This window comes from Ovis aries, chromosome 12 (assembly GCF_016772045.2).
Source record: "Ovis aries strain OAR_USU_Benz2616 breed Rambouillet chromosome 12, ARS-UI_Ramb_v3.0, whole genome shotgun sequence".
Lineage (NCBI taxonomy): Eukaryota > Metazoa > Chordata > Mammalia > Artiodactyla > Bovidae > Ovis > Ovis aries.
In genome coordinates, this window is record NC_056065.1 from 33,065,611 (window position 1) to 33,089,325 (window position 23,715).

General features: G+C 36.5%; 1 protein-coding gene across 15 annotated transcripts in view; it reads right to left on the bottom strand.

Annotated features, from left to right (window-relative positions):
• Positions 1 to 23,715, bottom strand: part of SDCCAG8 (SHH signaling and ciliogenesis regulator SDCCAG8) — a 242,374-nt gene that overhangs the window by 156,644 nt on the left and 62,015 nt on the right. For all 15 annotated transcript variants that reach the window (XR_009595809.1, XM_060396452.1, XM_060396451.1 and 12 more), the window contains 3 exons: positions 16,260 to 16,412; positions 4,852 to 4,986; positions 1,870 to 1,986 (listed from right to left, as the gene is read on the bottom strand). Coding sequence is in view for 14 of the 15 variants with exons in the window: in XM_060396452.1 (XP_060252435.1) it covers positions 1,870 to 1,986; positions 4,852 to 4,986; positions 16,260 to 16,412 (405 nt within the window). In the remaining variant the exon portion in view is untranslated. The remainder of the gene's footprint in view (positions 1 to 1,869; positions 1,987 to 4,851; positions 4,987 to 16,259; positions 16,413 to 23,715) is intronic.

The following is a 23,715-nucleotide window of genomic DNA, read 5'->3' on the forward strand; positions in this document are numbered from 1 at the left end:
AGAACAATTGCTGCCTTGCTACTCCAGACCATCCATGGAATGAGACACCACTACTTTCTTGTTTGGCAACTGTCTGTTCAATTCAGAATAGTTACACAGAGTACCTAGAAGATGCCCTCAAATTCTGTCTGAGAAAAAAACAGTATGCACATCACATTAGAAACATCTTGGAAAACTATTAGGAGAGTTTATTCCTAACTCTGACTTCCTAAAAAGGCATACCTCTATCTAAAAACAACATTGAAATCATTATAAAAACTATTCATGTTTTACTATTTAGCAGGTAATATTTACAAATGAAAACTGCTCCTTTTAAAAATCCTGCAGAATTTAGCCTCCACATCATTAGTAGTTAATTAAACTGAGATATAGTGAGAAAAGAAAAATATTACAAATACTTCTGCATGTTATTCATTTTTAAGATATATTATAATCTTATTGCTCCTATAGTATTTTTTTCTCTCTAGAACATTAAAATGTAATTTTTAAATAGCTTGGAGACTCTACCTTATTTCAGTTAGTCTAAAATGTTATGCTAGCAGATGCTACAGAATAATAGGAAAGGCATATAATAATGCTAGGGAACATGACAATATGATACCTTTTTAAAAAAGCTATGATACATCAGAAAAGGAAAGTTCCATGTTGGTTGGTAATACTAGACCTTCAGTTTCTGATATAAAGGATTTTTAATTCCACTATCAGGCACGCCCCCAACTGGATAGAATAAAATAGCGTCATTATTTGAACATAATGAAATGTATGTTACTTGTTAATAATGAAAATTCTTTTGAAAATGTAAAACTCATTATAACACTATGAATGTAGTGGTGCAAAAGCAGAATTTGATTTTGGCTGTTTGGATTTTATTTCAGTACTAGGAATTTCAGCCACCACCTGAAAAACTTTTTGTACTAAATTTCATTATCACTTTCATTTTCAATACTTTTCCCGATTGTCTTTGCATTATTTGCATAGAGAGCTGATTGGGCTGAAAAACAAATATGTTGTAAAATTTGGTAAAAATGTTGAACTAAAACATATTTCAAAAAATTTACTTTGGGCTACCCCCTTTTAAACCATAGTGATTTCTTTAAAATAATGACACTGAGAATTCAGTTTTATTTTAATTGAATAGATTTATCAACCTGCTTTCACTGAATATAAAGAATGAAAGCTTTCAATGTTCTGTCACACAAAACTAAGAAAATCAAAAGTCAGTATATTTGGAACTGCCTCACTAAAAACTTTATCCATGTTGTCAATTAAAATTGAAGTATCTACATGATCTCAACAAAGATATAATGTAAAACATCTGTTCAAACTTAAATTGAAGTAAGTAACATTTTTTTCCCTAACATTTCCAGTTTTACTGTATTTAGGTTTCCTGAACAAACGTATTCATGATAGTCTTAGCTAAAACTGGTTCCACTCTGCCAACAATCAATTTGATTGACATGTTTACATATCAACTCATCTCATCTCACAAATTTTAAACTTTTTCACTTAAAATTGGATTCAAGTTGGCATATTTCAAGAACTTTATTTACATATATTTTAGGTTCAAAATGTGCATTAGAACATTTTTTTTAACTTTTTTAAGTAATAGATACATATACCCAAATGTATATTTATGACCCGTCAGAGTGGAATTTCATATGCATGCAGTTGTATTCTTACAACTTCATGTGAATAATTTTAGGCAACTGTATATGAAATTCTTTTAATAGTATAAATTGGATCATTCCATTAATTAGAAAGAATATAATAGAAATAAATGACTTAGGAATAAAATCACAAAGATTTCAGGAAAAAAACATTAGTTATATCTTTAATTGCTGCAGGTACTACATTTGTATCAAATCTTACCTGATCTTTAATTTCAAGATCCCTTTTAGTTTTTGTTCTGTACTCTCTGTGCTCCTTTTCGGCCTCATCCTTCTCCATTTTGGTTTTATTCAATTGATAGCGCATTTCTCCACACACCTGTTAGATTACAAAAACTAGATCAATAGCTACTGGAATCTACTATTCAATGCCTGCAATTAGATCTTTTGGTGCCCCCTAGAGGTCATATGAATAAATAAAACAAGTTTTCTAGGAATGGCATTTGCTATTTGCGTATTCAATATATTGTTAAGATGTGGAGGCAATATCAGCTATTATTGAGTCTTGCAACTTCAAATTACAGATAAAGCAAAGCATAACCAGGGAACTCTGGTAATATACACAAGAATTTTTCACGTAAAATAAGAGCTTCAATTGCATATGATCTTCTAAAATGCACTATCATCTCACTGTGAATAGGTAAAATTTTTAATTAAAATATTAAGCTATGTTATTTTAAAAAATATATTAAAAATTAATATAGTTTTTTCTATATTAAAACTTACCTTGAAACTATTTCTCAGTTAGGCTCTTATTTAAGGAAATTAATAAAGGAATTCTTCTCTCTGTTAATAGACTATATTATTAATATTTATGTTTAGAGTAGAACCCAGCCAGTATTTACTGTAGGCTTTGTAGATAGTGTCAGTCTTACCATGCAGAATACTATGTATTCAAGTTAATAAAATTAAAAATCATAGACTGCAACTAAGTCCACTCTGCTTTTAAAATAACTATGGCATTTAACATTAAAGGAAAATATACATGTAAGTGAAATGATTTTAATACAGTATTAAATAATAAACACATGTAGTATCTAAAAATTATGTATCATCCTTTACATATTCTTTCAATCCAGGGTATCTCCATACAGACAAATACATTTAGAAAATGCAACTAGCAGACAAATCTAAATAAAGAAGTTACAAACTTCTGAGACAACTGAGAACTTGTAGGGAGATCAAATAATACATGTCTGCTAAGTCAGTTTCTAAGTTACAAATATGAGATTTTAAAAATTAGGTATCATCCAATGACTATTCTACCTGAAACTTTTTAATTTTGGTAGTTCTCCAAAGTGATTATTAGAATTTTAGAGATTAGTTTCATCATTATTGAAGCTTTAGAATCTTGTAAAATCTATATGCATTTCCTATGTTTAAATAAAAAATACCTTAAGACTAAACTAGTCTGTGTTTGAAAATTATAGTGACAAGATAGAAGAAAAACTAAGTTTCTACCCAGTGGCCCTCAAAGAGTTTTTAAAAAATGAATAAAATTACTAAAAACTGTATTTGAAATTCAGATATCTTCAATATGTGAGAGCTGATCCTTTCAATTTAAAAAATATTAATAATGCACAAAATTACTAGTCAAAGCTAAGTAAAATTTAAAAATCAAGAACTACAGAAAAACATGAGAGGAGCCCTAATTGTCTTCCTTCACTATTTGAATCTATTTGATTTACATATAAGAATATAATTTAAAAATCCAAATTATAATACCAACACATAACAACTACACAGCCATGGTGCTTAAAACTCAGTATCAGTACAAAATTATTATATATAATAACTATCTAAGCATTAAGTCCTATTTAAAATAATTGTATCCCTTAAGTTTATTTTTAAAGTTTCCCTGCCTCACTAATTTCGGTTTAAAATGCATTTGTTAAATTTATTTGTAACACTTCAGTTTCATCTAAAATAAATCAGCAAATTAAATTTAACTAGGATTATATTATCACAGAGTTGGAAGCAATCACAAGGCACTCCCCTGATGTTTGAGTCCTTTTGAACAGTTCTAAAGACAGAGTAATCATTCTTTACTGTCCATATTTCAACAGAAAGTTCTCTCCTTATAATGAACTACAAATCCTCATGTAGCTCTCACCTATCATCCAGGTCAACCATTTCTATCCCTCTGCACCAATTCTCTTACTTCTACCCCCCACTTCCACACAAACACATCAATCATACTGGCAAATATGATATTTTAAGCTTTGCATGAACTAGCTGGAATTTTAGAAAGCAAATGAAGAACTATATAAATTCAAGGGAAAAAAAGAAAAATTAGGCTTCCTTTCCTAGTATATATTAAAGATAATTCAAATTACTGAGTTATAAAGCAATAATGGCATTAAAAATGTGTCAGAATTTGGGAAAATATGTTGAGAAATAAAATACAATATGAAATGAGTGTGCATTTTAACAAAATTATCTGGTATGTGTTGATGAAAAACAAATTGATTTAATTTATTACACCATGCATTTCCCTATTGAGTTACTTCATCTTAAACCAATGATTACTGAAGTCTACATAGACCTCTAGTGTTTCTTAAACAGGTACCTTAGCCACTTAATGACCATTAAACATTTCAGTTCCTGGTTCACAAGTGTGCGGATGCCCACAGCGCAGACATTGTGATAGCATAGTGTAAAGCATAAATTTAAGGACCAATAGAATAAGAAGTTGTAGTATTAGAATCTTGATTTTAAAGAACAGGTCTGAAACGAATGAGAGGTAGAGAATTTTTTTATGTTAAACGCACCTTTATGTTGTAAATAAATGTATGTCTTTTAGTATTATTGAGAAGACCAAACTTACACCATCTCTGGGGAAAAAATTACCCCTAACTGACTAATTTAGAAATACAAGTTTTATCAAATACTTAATAATTAAAGTAATAAAATTTGCCTATTTACAAGTTTGTCTCAACAACTTAACCCTTAAGTTCTTTGAGGACATTGTTTGTGTCTAACCCATCTTCATATTTGCAGCACCTAGCAAAGGGCCTGATGCTAATAAATAAATGCTTGCTGAATGACCATTATGTGGATCTTTACTGTTTCAAAACAACAAAAAAAATTTTCTACTCCAGACTTCTTCCTGAGATTTACAGACTAGGAAAAAATTTTCAGAGAAAAGATTTACATAATTAGTAAATAAAATCTCTCTTTGTACCTCTGTGACATCCATTTCCCGGGAAGCAAGCTGGTTTTGAATTTCCTCAAGTTGATGAACAGCTGATATCTTCTCTCTTGTAATCTTTTCCACCTCAGCCTCCAGTTGGGCAATATTCTGAGATAGGGTCAACATCTATAATAGGAAATAAAAGTAGGACTTTTATTTTATTTTATCATTTAGGAATGATAATGTCATTTGACAAAATAAATATTTAAAACATCTTGAGTTAACAGTCTCAGCATGGCCACTGGACTCAAGTCATTTCCCTGTGGATAGGGTATCTCCATGACTCTGCATTCTCAATTCATCAATCTCCCTTGACTATAACCTCACATAATTACTTTTTTCCCCTAAACTTTTAAGATTTACTCTCTTAGCAGCTTTCAAATATACAATGCAGTATTGTTACTTAGAGTCACCATGTTTTTTACTTTTAAAAGATATGTATGTACGTATTTATGTGGTTGTACCAGGTCTTAGTTACAGCATGCTGGATCTTTGGTTACAGCATGTGGCATCTATTTACCTGATCAGGAATGGAACCCTGTCCTCCTGTATTGGGAACACCAGAGTCTTAGCCATTGGATCACCAGGGAAGCCCCACCATGCTTTTTAAATATTAAAAATAGAATCAGTGAGCAGACATTTTTTGAGAAACTTCCATATGCTACACTAAGTCTCTAATACCAGAGTTTATGAATTTCTAAGCACTTTAGAAAGACATATCTAATATCCGAAAAATTCAATAAGAATTAGTATTTTTTAAAAACACTAAGTATTTTAGTAATTTTGTATTAAGGCAGACACAAGAATAAAGGTGCTGAATTTATCCTCCATGTTAAACTATATTTAAAATTTTATTGATATATTCTTTATCAACTAAAATTATTTACATGCATAGTGCTTAAGACGTCATATTTTTTGCTGTCTGTTTCTTCATTAGTCTAGAAGTTCCTCAACAACATATTCCTTAAGAGGCATATGATTAATGTTTGATGAATTTGAATCATTAGAATAAATGGCTTTTCTGAGGGACTCTATGATAGCAGGTGCTTAGTTTTTCTTCTAAGGGTTAGAAATGCCTTCCAGACCTTAGATTTAACCTTTATAGTTTTCAGTTTGCAATTACATTTTAACTTCTGCTCTGGTGAGTCAAACTTTTCTAGGCAATCAGTTTCTCATTTGTATTAGCACTTTTAAAGTGATGAAGAAATGCTACCTTGCCCCCAGATCAAAACATAGTTATTCGTTTTTAATCAGCCAAAACAAAAACTGACAACAATTTTGACATAATATTTGATATAATATTTAAAATCTACCACTGTACACTAACATGGGTGTGAATTCAGTTTTACAACAGAAATCAGTACCTATAAAGTTTGTAATAAAAGTCAAGATTGCCTTTGGCAACTAACTAAAATTGAAAATATCAAAATAATGAGCTCAGGTAGCTATTTTCTAATTTAGACAGTAGAGGTATTATTTAACTTGTCTCGGGATTGTGGGGAATTGTACATTTATCATCAAGAAATTGGCTACAAATCTAAATTGCACGTAAAATTTCTTTTATTAATACCAAGCTATGAACTATCCTTATGCAGATTACAATCTGAAACAAAAATTAAAGGTCAAAAGAAGTTAACTGTAACAAATCAAAAATACTAACAAAATTTCCTTAATTTAAAAATTCAAGTGCATGAGGAAGCATATTATGAATATGTAATTATAGCTTTTCTGGAACCTTACAATAACAACAAACTTTAATTACCAGCTACTAAAAAATTCATGTATTATTTATGTGAATCTTATGGCAAATGTATTAACATTGTGTGGCTTTTTTGAAGTAAATATGCAGACATTTATTTTGCTAGTGGAAAATTCCGAGTCAGTTTCTATAGCATGTGACAAATCGTGCACGTTCCACATGATTCCCTCCCTCTGCCACCCATCACTTGTTTCCTCTACCCACTACCTGTCTGCTCCCTTCTGTCACCCACTTCCCGGAGCCTCCCCTCCTATTGACACACCTTCTTTTTCCCCATGCCCACCATCTGGAAGTCAACATTACACTGCAGGAACTTCTCCACCCACATCTGTTGCAGAGGCAGAAGTAACACAGACAGCTGCAACACTGTTGGAGGGCCAGGGTGTTGACATCAGGAAAGTCCTTTAAACTTTGACAGGGGCAAGCAAGAGACAAGGACACCCAGGACGGGAGAGCTTGATAGAAATTTCTACAATGAAGCAGTCCCTGGTGAATTGAACACAGTATAAAATGGCATTCCTCATAAAAAAAGGCACAAGCATTAGGGACTCTAGCAACGGGCTATTATCAAGAAACCAACTGAGAAAAGTCACAAACCACAGGGGCATTCAATAAATAGAAGACTGAAGAACTGATTGAACTAATAAACTTGGTGTCTTAGGGCAACCAAAGACCATTACTGATGCCAACAGGCAAACTCACAGCAAGAACTGTTCATGGAGGAATGATTCAAAATCTGTCTAGGTGGAAGGCATCTGCTCTTCTAGAGCTTCCCACATAAATGAAATTTTTAAAGCAGTAGGAAGACAGGGAAGAAGAAAAACAATAAAAAGAGAGAAAGAATATACAAGTCTCAGAAGCAAGCCCACCACAAGGAAAGCAGGGACACTTGCTCCAACACTAACCATGAGAACTTAAAATGTTGTGGTTGTTGAGACTTCCTACTAAAGTAACTTCTCGTGCTAGGCAGTGTGATAATATTCTTTTTTAATCCCCTTGGAAAAGGAATGTATTGGATTAACTTTCTATTGAAAAAAATGAAAACTAAGAATTTTCCCAAATTCATTTAAGCTAATAAATAAAAAAATAGAGCTGGACTTTATAATAAAATGTGTCAGCTTTTACTAACACAAAGGTCCAAGAAAGCTACCCAATAGACCTAACTCTTTCACTAGAGAAGGATAATAGCCACAAACTAAAATTTTTGTAATGTCCACCCTAAGCCAGGTAGTTTGTTAGGTACTTCAAAACGTTATTTTATTTAATTCTATCAATTCTTTAAGTAGATCAAATCTGTCATTTACTACTCTGAAATTTGGAGAGTAAATGAATTATTCAAGGTCACAAAAAGGTCAAATTGGATTCAACACTAAAGCCTTTTACTTCAAAGATTCTGCCATTTCCTGTGAGAGTACTGCCTTCACTGCTAGGATTGCTTTCAACTCTTTACTCATACATCTTTATTTGGGGGCAGGATCTTGAGATTGTCAAATAAGGCTTAATGGGGACAAAAAAAATCAGAAATGCACTGTATTTCTGTGGCCACTTTTGTTTATAAAATAATTACCAGTTTAAGAAAATTATACATAAAAGCACCTGGAATATTGCCTGGCACATTTCAGACTTCATTTCTTCTTTTCAGGAATTCTCATCAACATATTTTTACATAGTAAAAGTACTCAGCAAGGCAAAAGTTGCCACTAAACAACCCAGGAAAAAAGTTTCCTAGGCATAATTAGTGGCTGATCTTTGTTCTTGATGCCATTCTCTCTCTCACATAAGCTCAGCTCACAACTTTACCTTCCTCCACACCTTACTCACATTGGTATATCTGCCCCTCATACTGCATTTCTAAATCCTGCCTTTTTTTTTGACGCTCAGTTAAAATGCCATCTTCTCCACAAAGTTTTCCATGATCTCTTGCAGACAGAAATCTGTTCTGATTCTCTGAACTCTTAGCATTTTAGTTATACCTTTCCCGGAGAGGGAAATGGCAACCCACTCCAGTGTTCTTCTTGCCTGGGGAATCCTATGGACAGAGAAGCCTGGAGGGCTACTGTCCATAGGGTCACTAGAGTTGGACACAATTGAGCAGGCATGCACGCATGCCTTTCCAATGGCCTGGGGCCTTCTTTCTTCCACTTGTATTCCCCTTGTATTCATTCAATAAATATATATTGAGCACATTTTATGTGGGAGGAATGTGTCAAGCAATTAGGATGTTAACAAACCATACATGCAGGGGAATCACAGTAAATTAGGGGAGATAATTCAATAAGATTTTGCAATAAATTGAGATATAGAAGCCCATAGGAGGGGCTCCCAAAAATTCATCATTGGGAGACTATGAGAAGATATGGTGTCAAGAACTCTAAACCATCAGTCAGAGAGGCTGGAAGAAGAGTCCTCTAGGCAATGGTGGGTAAGGGGTGCAGGGATGGGAGAGGAGGGGCAAAGCCCTGCAAAATTCTGAAATGAAGAATTGGTACGGCAGACTAGCAAGTCTGCACATTTGAGAAGGTGCAAGTAGGTTAGTATGGCGGTAATGTAAGACAGAAAAAAGAAGGGAGATGAGACTGAAGAAACAGAGAGGGGGAAAAAATGTACAATCTTTACATTATAGTGAAAGAGCTTAAAAAGATGCCACAGAAAAAAAACTACAGGCAAATATCACTGATGAACACAGATGCAAAAATTTTTAACAAAATTCTAACAAACAGAATACTACAACAACATATTAAAAAGATCATACATCATGACCAAATAGGCTTTATCCCAGGGATGCCAGGATTCTTTAATACCCACAAATCAATCAATGTGATACACCACACTAACAAGTTGAAAGATTAAAACCATATGATTATCTCAGTAGATGCAGAGAAAGCCTTTGATGAAATTTAACATCCATTTATGATAAAAACCCTCCAGAAAGCAGCCATAGAAGGATTCTCCAGGCAAGAACACTGGAGTGGGTTGCCATTTCCTTCTCCAATGCCGGAAAGTGAAAAGTGAAAGTGAAGTTGCTCAGTCATGTCCAACTCTTAGCGACCCCATGGACTGCAGCCTACTAGGCTCCTCCATCCATGGGATTTTTCAGGCAAGAGTACTGGAGTGGGTTGCCATTGCCTTCTCCGTAGAAGAAACATACCTCAACATAATAAAAGCCATATATGATAAACCATAGCAAACATTATCCTCAATGGTGAAAAATTGAAAGCATTTCCCCTAAAATCAGGAACAGGACAGGGGTGACCACTCTCACCACTACTAGTCAACATAATTTTGGAAGTTTTAGCCACAGCAATCAGAGAAGAAAAAGAAATAAAAGGAATCCAGATTGGAAAAGAAGTAAAACTCTCACTGTTTGCAGCTAACATGATCCTCTACATAGAAAACCCTATAGATTCCACCAGAAAATTACTAGAGCTAATCAACGAATATAGTAAAGTTGCAGGATATAAAATTAACACATAGAAATCCCTTGCATTCCTACACACTAACAATGAGAAAACAGAAAGAGAAATTAAGGAAACAATTCCATTCATCATTGCAATGAAAAGAATAAAATACTTAGGAATAAATCTACCTAAAGAAACAAAAGACCTATATATAGAAAACTATAAAACACTGATAAAAGAAATCAAAGATGACACAGATAGATGGAGAAATATACTATGTTCATGGAATGGAAGAATCAATATAGTGAAAATAAGTATACTACCCAAAGCAATAAATAAATAATTTCACAATTTGTATGGAAATATAAAAAAACCTTGAACAGCCAACCCAATCTCGAGAAAGAAGAATGGAACTGGAGGAATCAACCCACTGACTTCAGGCTATTCTACAAAGCTACAGTCATCAAGGCAGGATGGTACTGGCACAAAGACAGAAATATAGATCAATGGAACAAACTAGAAAGCCCAGAGATAAATCCACACACCTACTGACATCTTATCTTTGACAAAGGAGGCAAGAATACACAATGGAAAAAAGACAATCTCTTTAACAAGTGGTGCTGGGAAAACTGGTCAACCACCTGTAAAGAATGAAACTAGAATACTTTTTAACACCATACATAAAAATAAACTCAAAATGGATTAAAGATCTAAACATAAGACCAGAAACTATAAAACTCCTAGAGGAAAACATAGGCAAAACACTCTGACATAAATCACAGCAGGATCCTCTATGACCCACCTCCCAGAGTAGTGGAAATAAAAGCAAAAATAAACAAGTGGGACCTAATTACACTTAAAAGCTTTTGCACAATGAAGGAAACTATAAGCAAGATGAAAAGACAGCCTTCAGAATGGGAGAAAATAATAGCAAATGAAGCAACTGACAAACAACTAATCTCAAAAATATATAAGCAGCTCTTGCAGCTCAATTTCAGAAAAATAAATGACCCAATCAAAATATGGGCCAAAGAACTAAACAGACATTTCTCCAAAGAAGACACACACATGGCTAACAAACACATGAAAAGATGCTCAACATCACTCATTATCAGAGAAATGCAAATCAAAACCACAATGAGGTACCATCTCACGCTGGTCAGAATGGCTGCTATCAAAAAGTCTACAAACAATAAATACTGGAGAGGGTGGGGAGAAAGGGGAGTCCTGTTACACTGTTGGTGGGAATGCAAACTAGTACAGCCACTATGGAGAACAGTGTGGAAATTCCTTTAAAAAATGTAAATAGAACTGCCTTATGACCCAGCAATCCCACTGCTAGGCATACCCACCAAGGAAACCAGAACTGAAAGAGACACATGTACCCCAATGTTCATTGTAGCACTGTTTACAATAGCCAGGACAAGGAAGCAATCTAGATGTCCATCGGCAGATGAATAGATAAGAAAGCTGTGGTACATATACACAATGGAATATTACTCAGCCATTAAATAGAATGTATTTGAATCAGTTCTAATGAGGTGGATGAAACTAGAGCCTATTATACAGAGTGAAGTAAGTCAGAAAGAAAAACACCAATACAGTATACTAATGCATATATATGGAATTTAGAAAGATGGTAATGATGACCCTATATGCGAGACAGCAAATGCTATTCTGTGAGAGAATAGCATTGAAACATGTACATTATCATATGTAAAACAGATCTCCAGTCCAGGTTCAATGCATGTGACAGGGTGCTCAGGGCTGGTGCACTGGAATGACCCTGAGAGATGGGATGGGGAGGGAAGGGGGAGGGGGGTTGAGGATGGGGAACACATGTACACCCATGGCTGATTCATGTCAGTGTATGGCAAAAACCACTACAATATTGTAAAGTAATTAGCCTCCAATTAAAATACATAAATTAATCTTAAAAAAAGAGAGAGAGCTTAACTTTCATCCATGGGGTTAACGAGAGACATGAAAGGATTTTAAAGAAAGAGACTGATTTATTGATGGATTCATTTTAGAAATAGCATCCTTGGATCTTTGGGTAAGAGAACAAATGAGAAGGAGGTGAGACTGGAAGCAAAGAGACCACGTGGGGCTGTAGGAATCATCCAAGGGTAAGATATGGAGAGCAGTGGGATGGAGAGACAGGGCAACATTGGTAGGGATCTGAATCTCTGGAACTGGGTAACTTAATGATCTACAGGGTGAGGGAGAAGGAGGAGACAAGGATGACAGCAAGATTTCTGAGTTGGGCAGCTGTATGAATGAACAGTAGTTCTACTATGAAAGGGAAGGTAGGAAGTGAAGCTGGTTTGGGAGCTCACTAGAGAGCTAAAGATTTAGGAATCAATACCATATATATGGGGCTTCCCAGGTGGCTCAGTGGTAAAAGAATCCATCTGCCGATACAGGAGAGACAGGTTCAAGCCTCGAGTCAGGAAGATCCCCTGAAGAAGGAAATGGCAGCCCATTCCAGTATTCATGCTTGGAAAATCTTATGGACAGAGGACCCTGGTGGACTACAGTCCATGGGGTTGCAAAGAGTTGGACATGACTGAGCGTGCACTCATGCACAATGTATATGAAATTAAAGCCACAGTAGTTCTGCTGTTGCTGCTGCTAAGTCGCTTCAGTTGTGTCCGACTCTGTGCGACCCCAGAGACAACAGCCCACCAGTGCTACAGTACAGTAACGAAGATCCAGCACAACCAAAATAATAAGTAGATAAATTTTAAAAAATTTTAAGCCACAGTAGTGCTAGAGACATCTAAGTCTAAACCTCTCTGCTAAACTCTAGAACCTCCTATTAAGGTGCTTTCTGGATGTGTCTCTTTCATTACCTCAAAGGCACCTTAAACTCAGACTAACCTAAAAGGCACACATCATCATTTTACCAAATCAAGAATATTGAGTCAGAGAAATCACAGAAAGAGAAACTTTTAAAGAGAATAAGAATAAAAAAATAATTCATGAAAAATAGCATTAGGAGGTCTCCAGTGAACATAGAAATGGTAATTTCACTGACTATGGGCACAGAAGCTGAAATGCAGTGGACTGATGAGTGGTGAGAAAAAGGCAATGCATGCTTAGTCGTGTCTGACTCTTTGCATCCCCCTGGACTGTAGTCCACCAGGATCCTCTGTCCATGGGATTTTCCAGGCAAGAATACTGGAGTGGGTTGCCATTTCTTACTCCAGGAGATCTTCCTGACCCAGGGATCAAACCTGCATCTCCTGTGTCTCCTGCACTGGCAGGTGGGTTCTTTACCACTAAGCCATAGAGGAAGCCCCCAAAAGACAATATGTATGGACAAATCTTTCAAGAAATTTGACTGTTAAAGGAAAGAGTAAGGAGGGATATGGAATTACTAAGGTGGTTTCCAGCCTTGGCTGCACACTGGAACCACCTGGACAATTTTTTAAAATACTGACACCTGGATCCTACCCTCAACTATTCTCCCATAATTCATCTGAGATTCAGCCTGGGTGAATGAGAGTTTTGGAACTTCTACGTAGCTAAGATTGAGAATGACTGGATTAGAAGAAAGAGACTATTTTCCTGATGATAAGGAAAAGGCTATAGTGAAGTAAAGGCTGAAGATTCAGAAGAGAGTGGGGAACAAATGGAAGTAGGTCCCTGAGGTGGTTGAGGGGCCTGGGATCCAGAGCAAGAGGAAAGGATGAAGTCACTCCCATCTGGCAGGGTTGCAGTGCAGGTGAAATTTTACTTTAGGCTGTAGTGAGGGGAAAAATAAATAAGTTGAAGTGGTTCCCATCTAATGGTGCCAACTTTCTTTGTCAGTTAGGTAAGTAGAGGCTCTCCGCTGAGAATGAGGGGAAGGGTAGTATGGTAGAGAACCTGAGAAGAATTAAAGTGATTTGAAATAGTCCTTGAAAAATGGGTCTTAGATACCATCATTTCACACCTGGACTACTGTAATTAGTTCCCACTTGGTCTAAGAGGTTTATTCTGGTCCCCCTTCAAATCTATGGACAGATGATTTTTCTCAAATATAAATGGCATCATGACCTGCCCAATTTAAAGCCATTCAATGGTTTGTTATTGTTGTTGCTCAGTTGCTAAGTTATGTCGGACATTTTGCGACTCCATGGCTGCAGCATGCCAGGTTTCCTTGTCATTCACTATCTCCCAAAGTTTGCTCAAGCTCATGTCCATTGAGTTGGTGATGCCATCCAGCCATCTCATCCTCTGTCCCCCACTTCTCCCCCTGCCCTCAATCTTTCCCAGCATCGGAGTCTTTTCCAATGAGTCAGCTCTTTGCATCAGGTGGCCAGAGTATTGGAGCTTCAGCTTTAGCATCAGCCCTTCCAATGAATACTCAGGGTTGATTTCCTTTAGGAATGACTGGTATGATCTCCTTTCTGTCCACGGGACTCTCAAGAGTCTTCTTCAGCACCACAATTTGGAAGCACCAATTCTTCAATGGTTTACCATCACTTTTTGGATAACATTTAAAATCTTTCACATGGATTTTAAGACCATTCATGATTTGGTCCCTGCATATTTCTTCAAACTCATCTTCCATTACTCTGTCTCTTACTGCCTATGCTCCAGTCACTTAAACTCTCTCTAAATTCCCAAAAAGGGTTATGCTTTGTAGCTTCCGAGCCTTGGGAGTATTGTTTTTCTGGGTCTGAAACTTCCCCTCAACTCTTCCCCTGACCACTTCCTACTCAACTGCTTTGAGTCTCACTTGTAAAATCTCATGCTTAGGAAAATCTTTCATGACTGTGTAGACTAAGTTATACTTGCCTGTTATGCATTTTCATGGTAGCTCTATACTGTACCTTCATGCTTTTATCGCAGTGGTAAAAACTCATTTGTGGAAGTATGTGCTTAATGTCTACCTCTCCCACTAGCCTATAAACTCCATGGGGGGAGTGCACTGGTCCTGTGATGATGACATTCCCAGGGCCTCCAGTTAGTACCTGCTGAATCCCTGAATGAACAGGAGAGAGAGGAATGTATAGGAGGACTGCTAGAAAGCACCGAAAGAACCATGGACACCAAAGACCATAAGGGTATGGTGGTGTCATCTGCAAGATTGTAGCATTTTTCTTCACCAGCTGAGATCATCAATCCAAGTCATAGAAGGGAGACAGTTAGACTGACCTTTAAGTTAAGTTTTGACAGGTACAATTCTTTTAAAAACAGGTAAGAAAACAAGGGAGTTTACATTGCCTCACATACCTGTATGACTTAAAACTCACTGGGCAGAATTTGTGATTTTTCTCTTTATATAGCCTCAGGCTTACATGTTGCCGTGCACACAGCAGATAATCAGTAGATATCTGCTGAATGAGTTAATTTTCAAATCTTGGAATATTATAAGACAGAACTTACAGTATAAGCTGTGAGGCTGCTTTGAACAAACAGAACATGTAACCACTGTTTGGGTTACTTCAAGGGCCACATCTTGTTCAGTTTTGCTCTACTATAGCAATTTTAAAACTAGATTCCACTAAACTCTATATTCCAGTTTGTTACTGTTTTTCAAACACTGCCCATCTCATATTATCTGTTCCTTTTGCCTCTAATTTCCCTCTTCCACTTATTCATCATGTAATTTGTTCAGTTCAGTTCAGTTCAGTTCAGTCACTCAATCATGTCTGACTCTTTGCGACCCCGTGGACTGCAGCACGCCAGACTTCCCTGTCCATTGCAAACTCCTGGAGCTTGCTCAAATTCATGTCCATCGAGTTGGTGATGATATCCAACCATCTCATTTTTTTGTAATTTGTTAGAACCTATTTTATACAAAGCATATCATCACTTTTTTGGCTACTTGATTTCTTACAAGCAGTTTATCTTCTCAATGTCTAATTTGGGAGTGGGGGGATGAAATGAAAGGGTAATCTCTCCTTAATTTAACCAAGGTTGAACTAAAATATGGATATCTGCAGGGCACCTGCTCTCCTCTGACAAACAGAGAGGGACTCAAACAGAATGACAGCATTAGAGTATATTTCACAATTTCCTATCATGACATCTAATTATTTTCTTTGGAAAGGTCAGAGAATATAACTTTTATTTAGAAATACATTGAGAATAGATAAATTTTATGAACTCGAATTAATAAGCAACTTGAATACTTAAAAGATTTAAATATTTAAAGATCATTCAAGAATTGCAGACTGCAGACTCATCACTTACATCACAAAAACATTTCCTCTGCAATGTGGATAACAAATTGAACTCTTAAGTACCTTTGAGCCCATCTCTTCTCTTTCTTTTGTTATTTCTTTTTTCAGCATCTCTTTCTCAAAGGCTCTTTTTTCTTGCTGAGATGCAAGTTCTTTCTCAAGTCGGTCTGTCTGCCTCTCCAGCTCATTCTTCAACTGTTTGCATTGGATCAAAGCCTGCCAGAATAAGACAGTGAAATGGAACCATCTAATTTAGAAGAAATATGGGGGAAATGAGACAATTAAGCTTTAATAATACTTAAAATAGTTACAACTTAATGCAAAGTCAAAGAAAAGAATATTTTTATATTTGTTTGTCAATACCACTTGGTGATTCAAATATTATATAAATTCAAAAGTTACAGTTATTCACATATTTGTTTTCACAATTAAGGCTATATTAACTAATCAACTAAGAAAATCCAAGCAACAAACCATGATAAAGGCCACAGAGGAGTTTGAATTTTATAAAAGGGGATCAGAAAATGTTCTAGTATTTTCAATTATATATCATGTTTATACTCTAAAAATATATAAGTATCTAATTTAACTGATTTTTCATTTGGACATGGTTAAAAATTATTTGTACTTTAAATGATAACATCAAAATTTTAAGATGAGATGTGTTTGTCATTACATAAAGGCATCTATTATTTAACATATAGTATTCAAGTTTCCTTAAATATACGTAAGATAAGATTTGGTTCACTCTCCTTACACAAATAGCTAAAGTAAAAATTAGATAATAATCAAATTTCGGTAAGGAAAGACTCAAAACAGCAGTTACTACCTAGTTTTACAAAATGAGAAGTCTCATATTTCATTTTGCCAATTTAAAAGTTGGTAATTGTCCTTTAGACTAAATTTCCAGAATTTATACTAAATTCTGTGTTTCCAGAAATAAAAACTCTCTAATTTCCTTCTGGCTATATTCAGAATATGTTTATGTATAACACTCAATAATAAATTGAGTTCAAACTCTCAAGAAAAAAAAATACAATTACGGTGCTTGACTTATTAAGAGAAAAACCTAAGTCATACTATGGTTTCTTAGTCTTACCTCATGTCTCCTCACACTATCCTCCTCTCTCAACCTCTATGTTGTCCCTTGAATTGAGAGAAAGAAACTGAAGCTTTATATGACTTATATACTGTATGCTTATAATTTGATAGTCACAGTTATTAATGGAGATGGAAGTAGTCTCAGTAAGCACTGCAGTTTTATGCATTGTTATGCTTCCCTCTGGTGAAAGCTATAGTAAATACAGACAATAAATACCTAGGATATGTGAATTTTCTTCCTTGTATCATGAACTCATTAAACTCTAACTTCTTTCAAACTCTTCTGGAAATGTTCAATACTCCTAGGCATAAAATATGAGGATAAAATGCAATTGTCTCAGATTAATTGATAAGCAAATACAATGCCTAAAAACAGATTCTCCTAGGGCATTAGTCCCAAATCCAATTCTAGCTGAAAATGTTTGAAGATGAAATTTTACATTAGATTTTCAAGGAAATGGAAAAGCATATTTTTTCTATAATTTAAACCATTGGAGCTTGAAATATTACTAATTAGAGATTTGTGTGCTTTGGAACACAATTGCTCTGGTGTAAAGTATTTTTTAAGAACCTAATCAAAACATTCATAATGTTCACTGGCACATGACTATCATGAAAGAATAAAATGATTATGGAATATAAACTAGTGTATCTAATTAGAAGGTTTTTCCTTGAATAAGAACTCAGGAATCAATCTTAGTAGGTACAGGAACAGTGGAAGGAACTGCTGAAGATTAGGCTAACATGAAGAACAAAGAAAGAGTCAATTCAGAGAATTTAATCAGTTCAGCAACAAGGAACAGTAAATGATCCTGACAGGTAAAAGGCCTAGAGCCAGAATGATATAAACACAAGTGGGAAGCTGTAAATCACATAAACAAAATATGTTGCTGGAGACTTGGTTTTGTGGATAGCCTTCTATGAGAAGTAGCTACCACTGAAAGGTGATGATGAGTATGAAAGCAGTAATGAAACACTGAATAAAAATAGTAGGTTAAAAACTGGCTATTGATCACTCTTGGTTTGTAACCAATGATCCCATATAAAAATAGCTTTTAGTTTTATTGTTTTCATTTTAATATATATTCCTGGTCACAGTGAAGGATATATTAACTAACACTTGGAACTAGAAAAGTCATTTAATCCTGCAACAGACCTCATATACAAGATTTGGTTCTACTAAATAAACGTATACATTCTTTCCATTAGGGCTTCCCTCATAGCTCAGTTGGTTAAGAATCTGCCTGCAATGCAGGAGACCCTGGATTGATTCCTGGGTTGGGAAGATCCCCTGGAGAAGGGATAGGCTACCCACTCCAGTATTCTTGGGTTTCCCTTGTGGCTCAGCTGGTAAAGAATCTGCCTGCAATGAGGGAAACCTGGGTACGATCTCTGGGTTGGGAAGATCCCCTGGAGAAGGGAAAGGCTACCCACTCCAGTATTCTGGCCTGAAGAATTCCATGGACTGTATGGTTCACGGGGTTGCAAAGAGTCAGACGCGACTGAGCGACTTTCACTTTCACTTTTTTCTTTCCATTAAAGCTTTGTCTTTAAATTCTAAGACTCCTGTACTAGTTTTCAGAATCCTAGATGATTCAGTACTCCTTGATTATACTTTATATAACCATTTAGTAAAGGCATATAACTGAATCCTCAATGACTAGGTCAAGGAATGGCCAGCTACAATTAACTGATAGATCTTCACAGGTGACCATGTTAATTTAGGATCTGCAGCTGCCATTTCTCTTAGTAGTTCCCAAGGTCATAGCTCCTTCTTTCCCCTGAGCACAACCCCTTTCTTGGTGGAAATGGCTGTAGGTCTTGGGGAGCTGGGGACTTAGACAACCCTCTTCCTTTTGCACCCTTGGTTTGAGGTATTCAAAATTCAAATAAAGGCTAATGCATCTTATTTCAGTTTTTGTTAAAAATGACCTAAAATGCAGTGACCTAGATGGGAAACCTGTGTGCATGCCAAGTCACTTCAGTCGTGTCTGACTCTGCAACCCCATAGACTGTAGCCTGCCAGGCTCCTCTGTCAACGGGGAGTCTCCAGGCAAGAATACTGGAGTGGGTGCCATGCCCTCCTCCAGAGGATCTTCTGACTCAGGGATCAAACCTCCATCTCCTGAGGCTCCTGCATTGCAGGTGGATTCTTTACAACTGAGTCACTTCCTACCGGGGGAAACCCACACAGAAACTCTGGGAGATAGTGAAGGACAAGGAAGTCTGGTGTGCTGCAGTCCATGGGGCTGAAAAGAGTCTGACACAACTTAGTGACTGAACAACAACAACAACAACAACAACAACTATATAGACACACATACATCCTTTATTCACATTCTTTTCGGGCAATCACAAAGTCTGTTCTCTATGTCTGCGAGTCTATTTCTGTTTTGTAGATAAGTTCATTTGTGTCGTTTTAGATTCCACATACAAGTGATATCATATGGTATTTGCCTTTTTTCTTAAACTTATTATTTTGTATTGAGGTATAGCCGATTAACAATGCTGTAATAGTTTCAGGTGAACAGTGAAGGGACTCAGCCATATATATACACATACCCATTCTCCCTCCAACTCCCTTCCCATCTAGGCTACCACATAACACTGAGGAAAGTTCCGTCGAACACTGACATAGTATTTATGAAATGTAATTGCTTCCACTTATTTAGCATGCAATATGCAAAATATAACACTAGATGGCAACAAATGTTAAGAAACTATAAGAACAAAGTAACCATTTCATAACGCAGTAATAAAGTAGTTGATTTTAAAATTAAAGTATATATGCTGTTTTGATTTTTACTCTCAAAAAGCAAATTTCCTAATATGTTTCACTATATCTTGAAAATAATAACGATTATACTTGCACTGCATTTTGTAAACTGCTTAGAAATCAATCCTGGCATAAATACTAACTCAGTGAAAAATAGATTCACGATACACAATAGCCTTTCCAGTTCTTAACTACTGAAATATTACATCAAAAAAATTATTTATAAAAATTCATACTAATATTTAAAGTTAATAGCTAACTTTATTTCAACTCAACAAACATTTATGGTACAATTAATATGTAAATAGCCATTGTGAAGAATACAGTGATAGATGTCACAGGCCTGGTTTTTAAGGTCTTTTCATGGAGAGAACTATGTACATATCCACAAAAATTATACACAGCTCATTAGGAATACAGAAAAGGAAGAGATTAATTGAAACAAGAAGGGGTTGGAAAAAACTCTGGGGAAGACTGCCACCTGAGCTAACTCTCATAGATTGAATAGGTATTTCACAGATGAATACAGTGCAGAAAAGTACAACATGAGCAAATTCATGGAAAGAGTTGATATAGGTCACATTACAGAAACAGCACAAGTTATATTAAATGTGTAGTAAAAGATAAGGCTAGAAAAGTTAGAGTGGGACCACATTGTGAAAGATCTGGAAGGTTATGCTAAGGATTTGTCTTTTATTCTACTGCAAGGGGAGAGCTGCCCAAACAGGCAGATTTACAATTTAGGAAGACTTTGGCAGCAAAGTGAAAGATATACTGGGGAATCATGAACTCCTTATTGCCAAATTCAGACTTAAATTGAAGAAAGTAGGGAAAACCACTAGACCATTTAGTTCAGTTCAGTCCAGTTCAGGTCAGTCACTCAGTCATGTCCGACTCTTTGTGACCCCATGAATCACAGCACACCAGGCCTCCCTGTTTATCACCAACTCCCGGAGTTCACTCAGACTCATGTCCATCGAGTCAGTGATGCCATCCACCCATCTCATCCTCTGCCGTCCCCTTCTCCTCCTGCCCCCAATCCTTCCCAGCATCAGAGTCTTTTCCAATGAGTCAACTCTTTGCATGAGGTAGCCAAAGTACTGGAGTTTCAGCTTTAGCATCAGTCCTTCCAAAGAAATCCCAAGGCTGATCTCCTTTAGAATGGACTGGTTGGATCTCCTTGCAGTCCAAGGGACTCTCAAGAGTCTTCTCCAACACCACAGTTCAAAAGCATCGATTCTTTGGTGCTCAGCTTTCTTCACAGTCCAACTCTCACATCCATACATGACCACTGGAAAACCATAGCCTTGACTAGATGGACGTTTGTTGGCAAAGTAATGTCTCTGCTTTTGAATATGCTATCTAGGTTGGTCATAACTTTTCTTCCAAGGAGTAAGCGTCTTTTAATTTCATGGCTGCAGTCACCATCTGCAGTGATTTTGGAGCCCCCAAAAATAAAGTCTGATACTGTTCCCACTGTTTCCCCATCTATTTCCCATGAATTGATGGGACCAGATGCCATGATCTTCATTTTCTGAATGTTGAGCTTTAAGCTAATTTTTTCACTCTCCACTTTCACTTTCATCAAGAGGCTTTTTAGTTTCTCTTCACTTTCTGCCATAAGGGTGATATCATCTGCATATCTATTTCTGCTTTATTGACTATGCCAAAGCCTTTGACTTTGTGGATCATAATCAACTGTGGAAAATTCTGAAAGAGATGGGAATACAGACCACCTGACCTGCCTCTTGAGAAACTTATATGCAGGTCAGGAAGCAACAGTTAGAACTGGACGTGGAACAACAGACTGGTTCCAAATAGAAAAAGGAGTATGTCAAGGCTGTATATTGTCACCCTGCTTATTTAACTTATATGCAGAGTACATCGTGAGAAACGCTGGGCTGGAAGAAACACAAGCTGGAATCAAGATTGCCGGAAGAAATGTCAATAACCTCAGATATGCAGATGATACCACCCTTATGGCAGAAAGTGAAGAGGGAACTAAAAAGCCTCTTGATAAAAGTGAAAGAGGAGAGGGAAAAAGTTGGCTTAAAGCTCAACATTCAGAAAATGAAGATCATGGCATCTGGTCCCATCACTTCATGGGAAATACATGGGGAAACAGTGGGAGCAGTATCAGACTTTATTTTTTTGGGCTCCAAAATCACTGAAGATGGTGATTGCAGCCATGAAATTAAAAGACGCTTACTCCTTGGAAGGAAAGTTATGACCAACCTAGATAGCATATTCAAAAGTAGAGACATTACTTTGCCAACAAAGGTCTGTCTGATCAAGGCTATGGTTTTCCAGTTGTCATGTATGGATGTGAAAGTTGGACTGTGAAGAAGGCTGAGCACCGAAGAATTGATGCTTTTGAACTATGGTGTTGGAGAAGACTCTTGAGAGTCCCTTGGACTGCAAGGAGATCCAACCAGTCCATTCTAAAGGAGATCAGCCCTGGGATTTCTTTGGAAGGACTGATGCTAAAGCTGAAACCCCAGTACTTTGGCCACCTCATGCAAAGAGTCGATTCACTGGATAAGACTCTGATGCTGGGAGGGATTGGGGGCAGGAGGAGAAGGGGATGACAGAGGATGAGATGGCTGGATGGCATCACCAACTCGATGGACATGAGTTTGGGTGAACTCTGGGAGATGGTGATGGACAGGGAGGCCTGGTGTGCTGGGATTCATGGGGTCGCAAAGAGTCGGACACGACTGAGCGACTGAACTGAACTGAAAGAGACCTGAGGCAAGGCTATTCCAAAAGGCCACAAAGGTTGCATAAGAGTATGTGAAGACTTGAACCAGGGCAAAGTTACACCAATGGAAGTTGCCGGGATAACTTAGGGTCTTTGAGGAGAAGGTGCAAGTTTGGTAACTGATTGGATGTTGAGAGTGACGAATGGGGAGGAGCCAAAGTATCTTAAAGGATCTAGGCCAGAACTGTTGGTAAGATGATAATACCATTATCTGAAAGAAGATAATATGGAAAATTGTAGAAGGAAAAGGAGTGACAGACAGTAAGGAGGAGAGAATTAACATTTTGGTAGTGTGGAGTTTCAGATGCTAATGGCATATCATCCATATAAAGAGATCTAGCAGCAGCTACAAATGTAGGTCTGGGGCACAGCAGAGCTGTTAGAGCTAAAGACACAATGTAGAAGTGTTCAGTGAGAGGAAGACACAAAGGCCTGGAAATTAGGGCAACATGGGTGGAAGTCTAGAAAGAAAGATGCATTCTAGGCTTGTGGAAAACAAGTTAAAAGGCATGTGGAAGAGTAGAGAAGAGCAATGCAAAGATGACCCACAGAGTGAAATACCAAACTAATCAAGGAGAAAATATAATGTTATACTAGGACAATTAATGGCTTCCTGAGTTGAGTCACATGAGGACTAAGATGTTTCACTGGGTTTAGTAAACAGGATGTGGCTGGTGACCATAAAGTGACCAATTCAGTAGTATGAAATCAGACTACAATTTGTTAAAAGCTTGACTGCAATGTGTTCAGAAGTGAATGGAAAGCTACAAAGGTAAAAACAATGGAGAAGGAAGGATGGAAGATATAAGAAAGATATGATAACAAATGGTTTAGGGTCCCTGAAACCTTGGGAGTAGGAGATATCAAGAACTTGGAGAGAT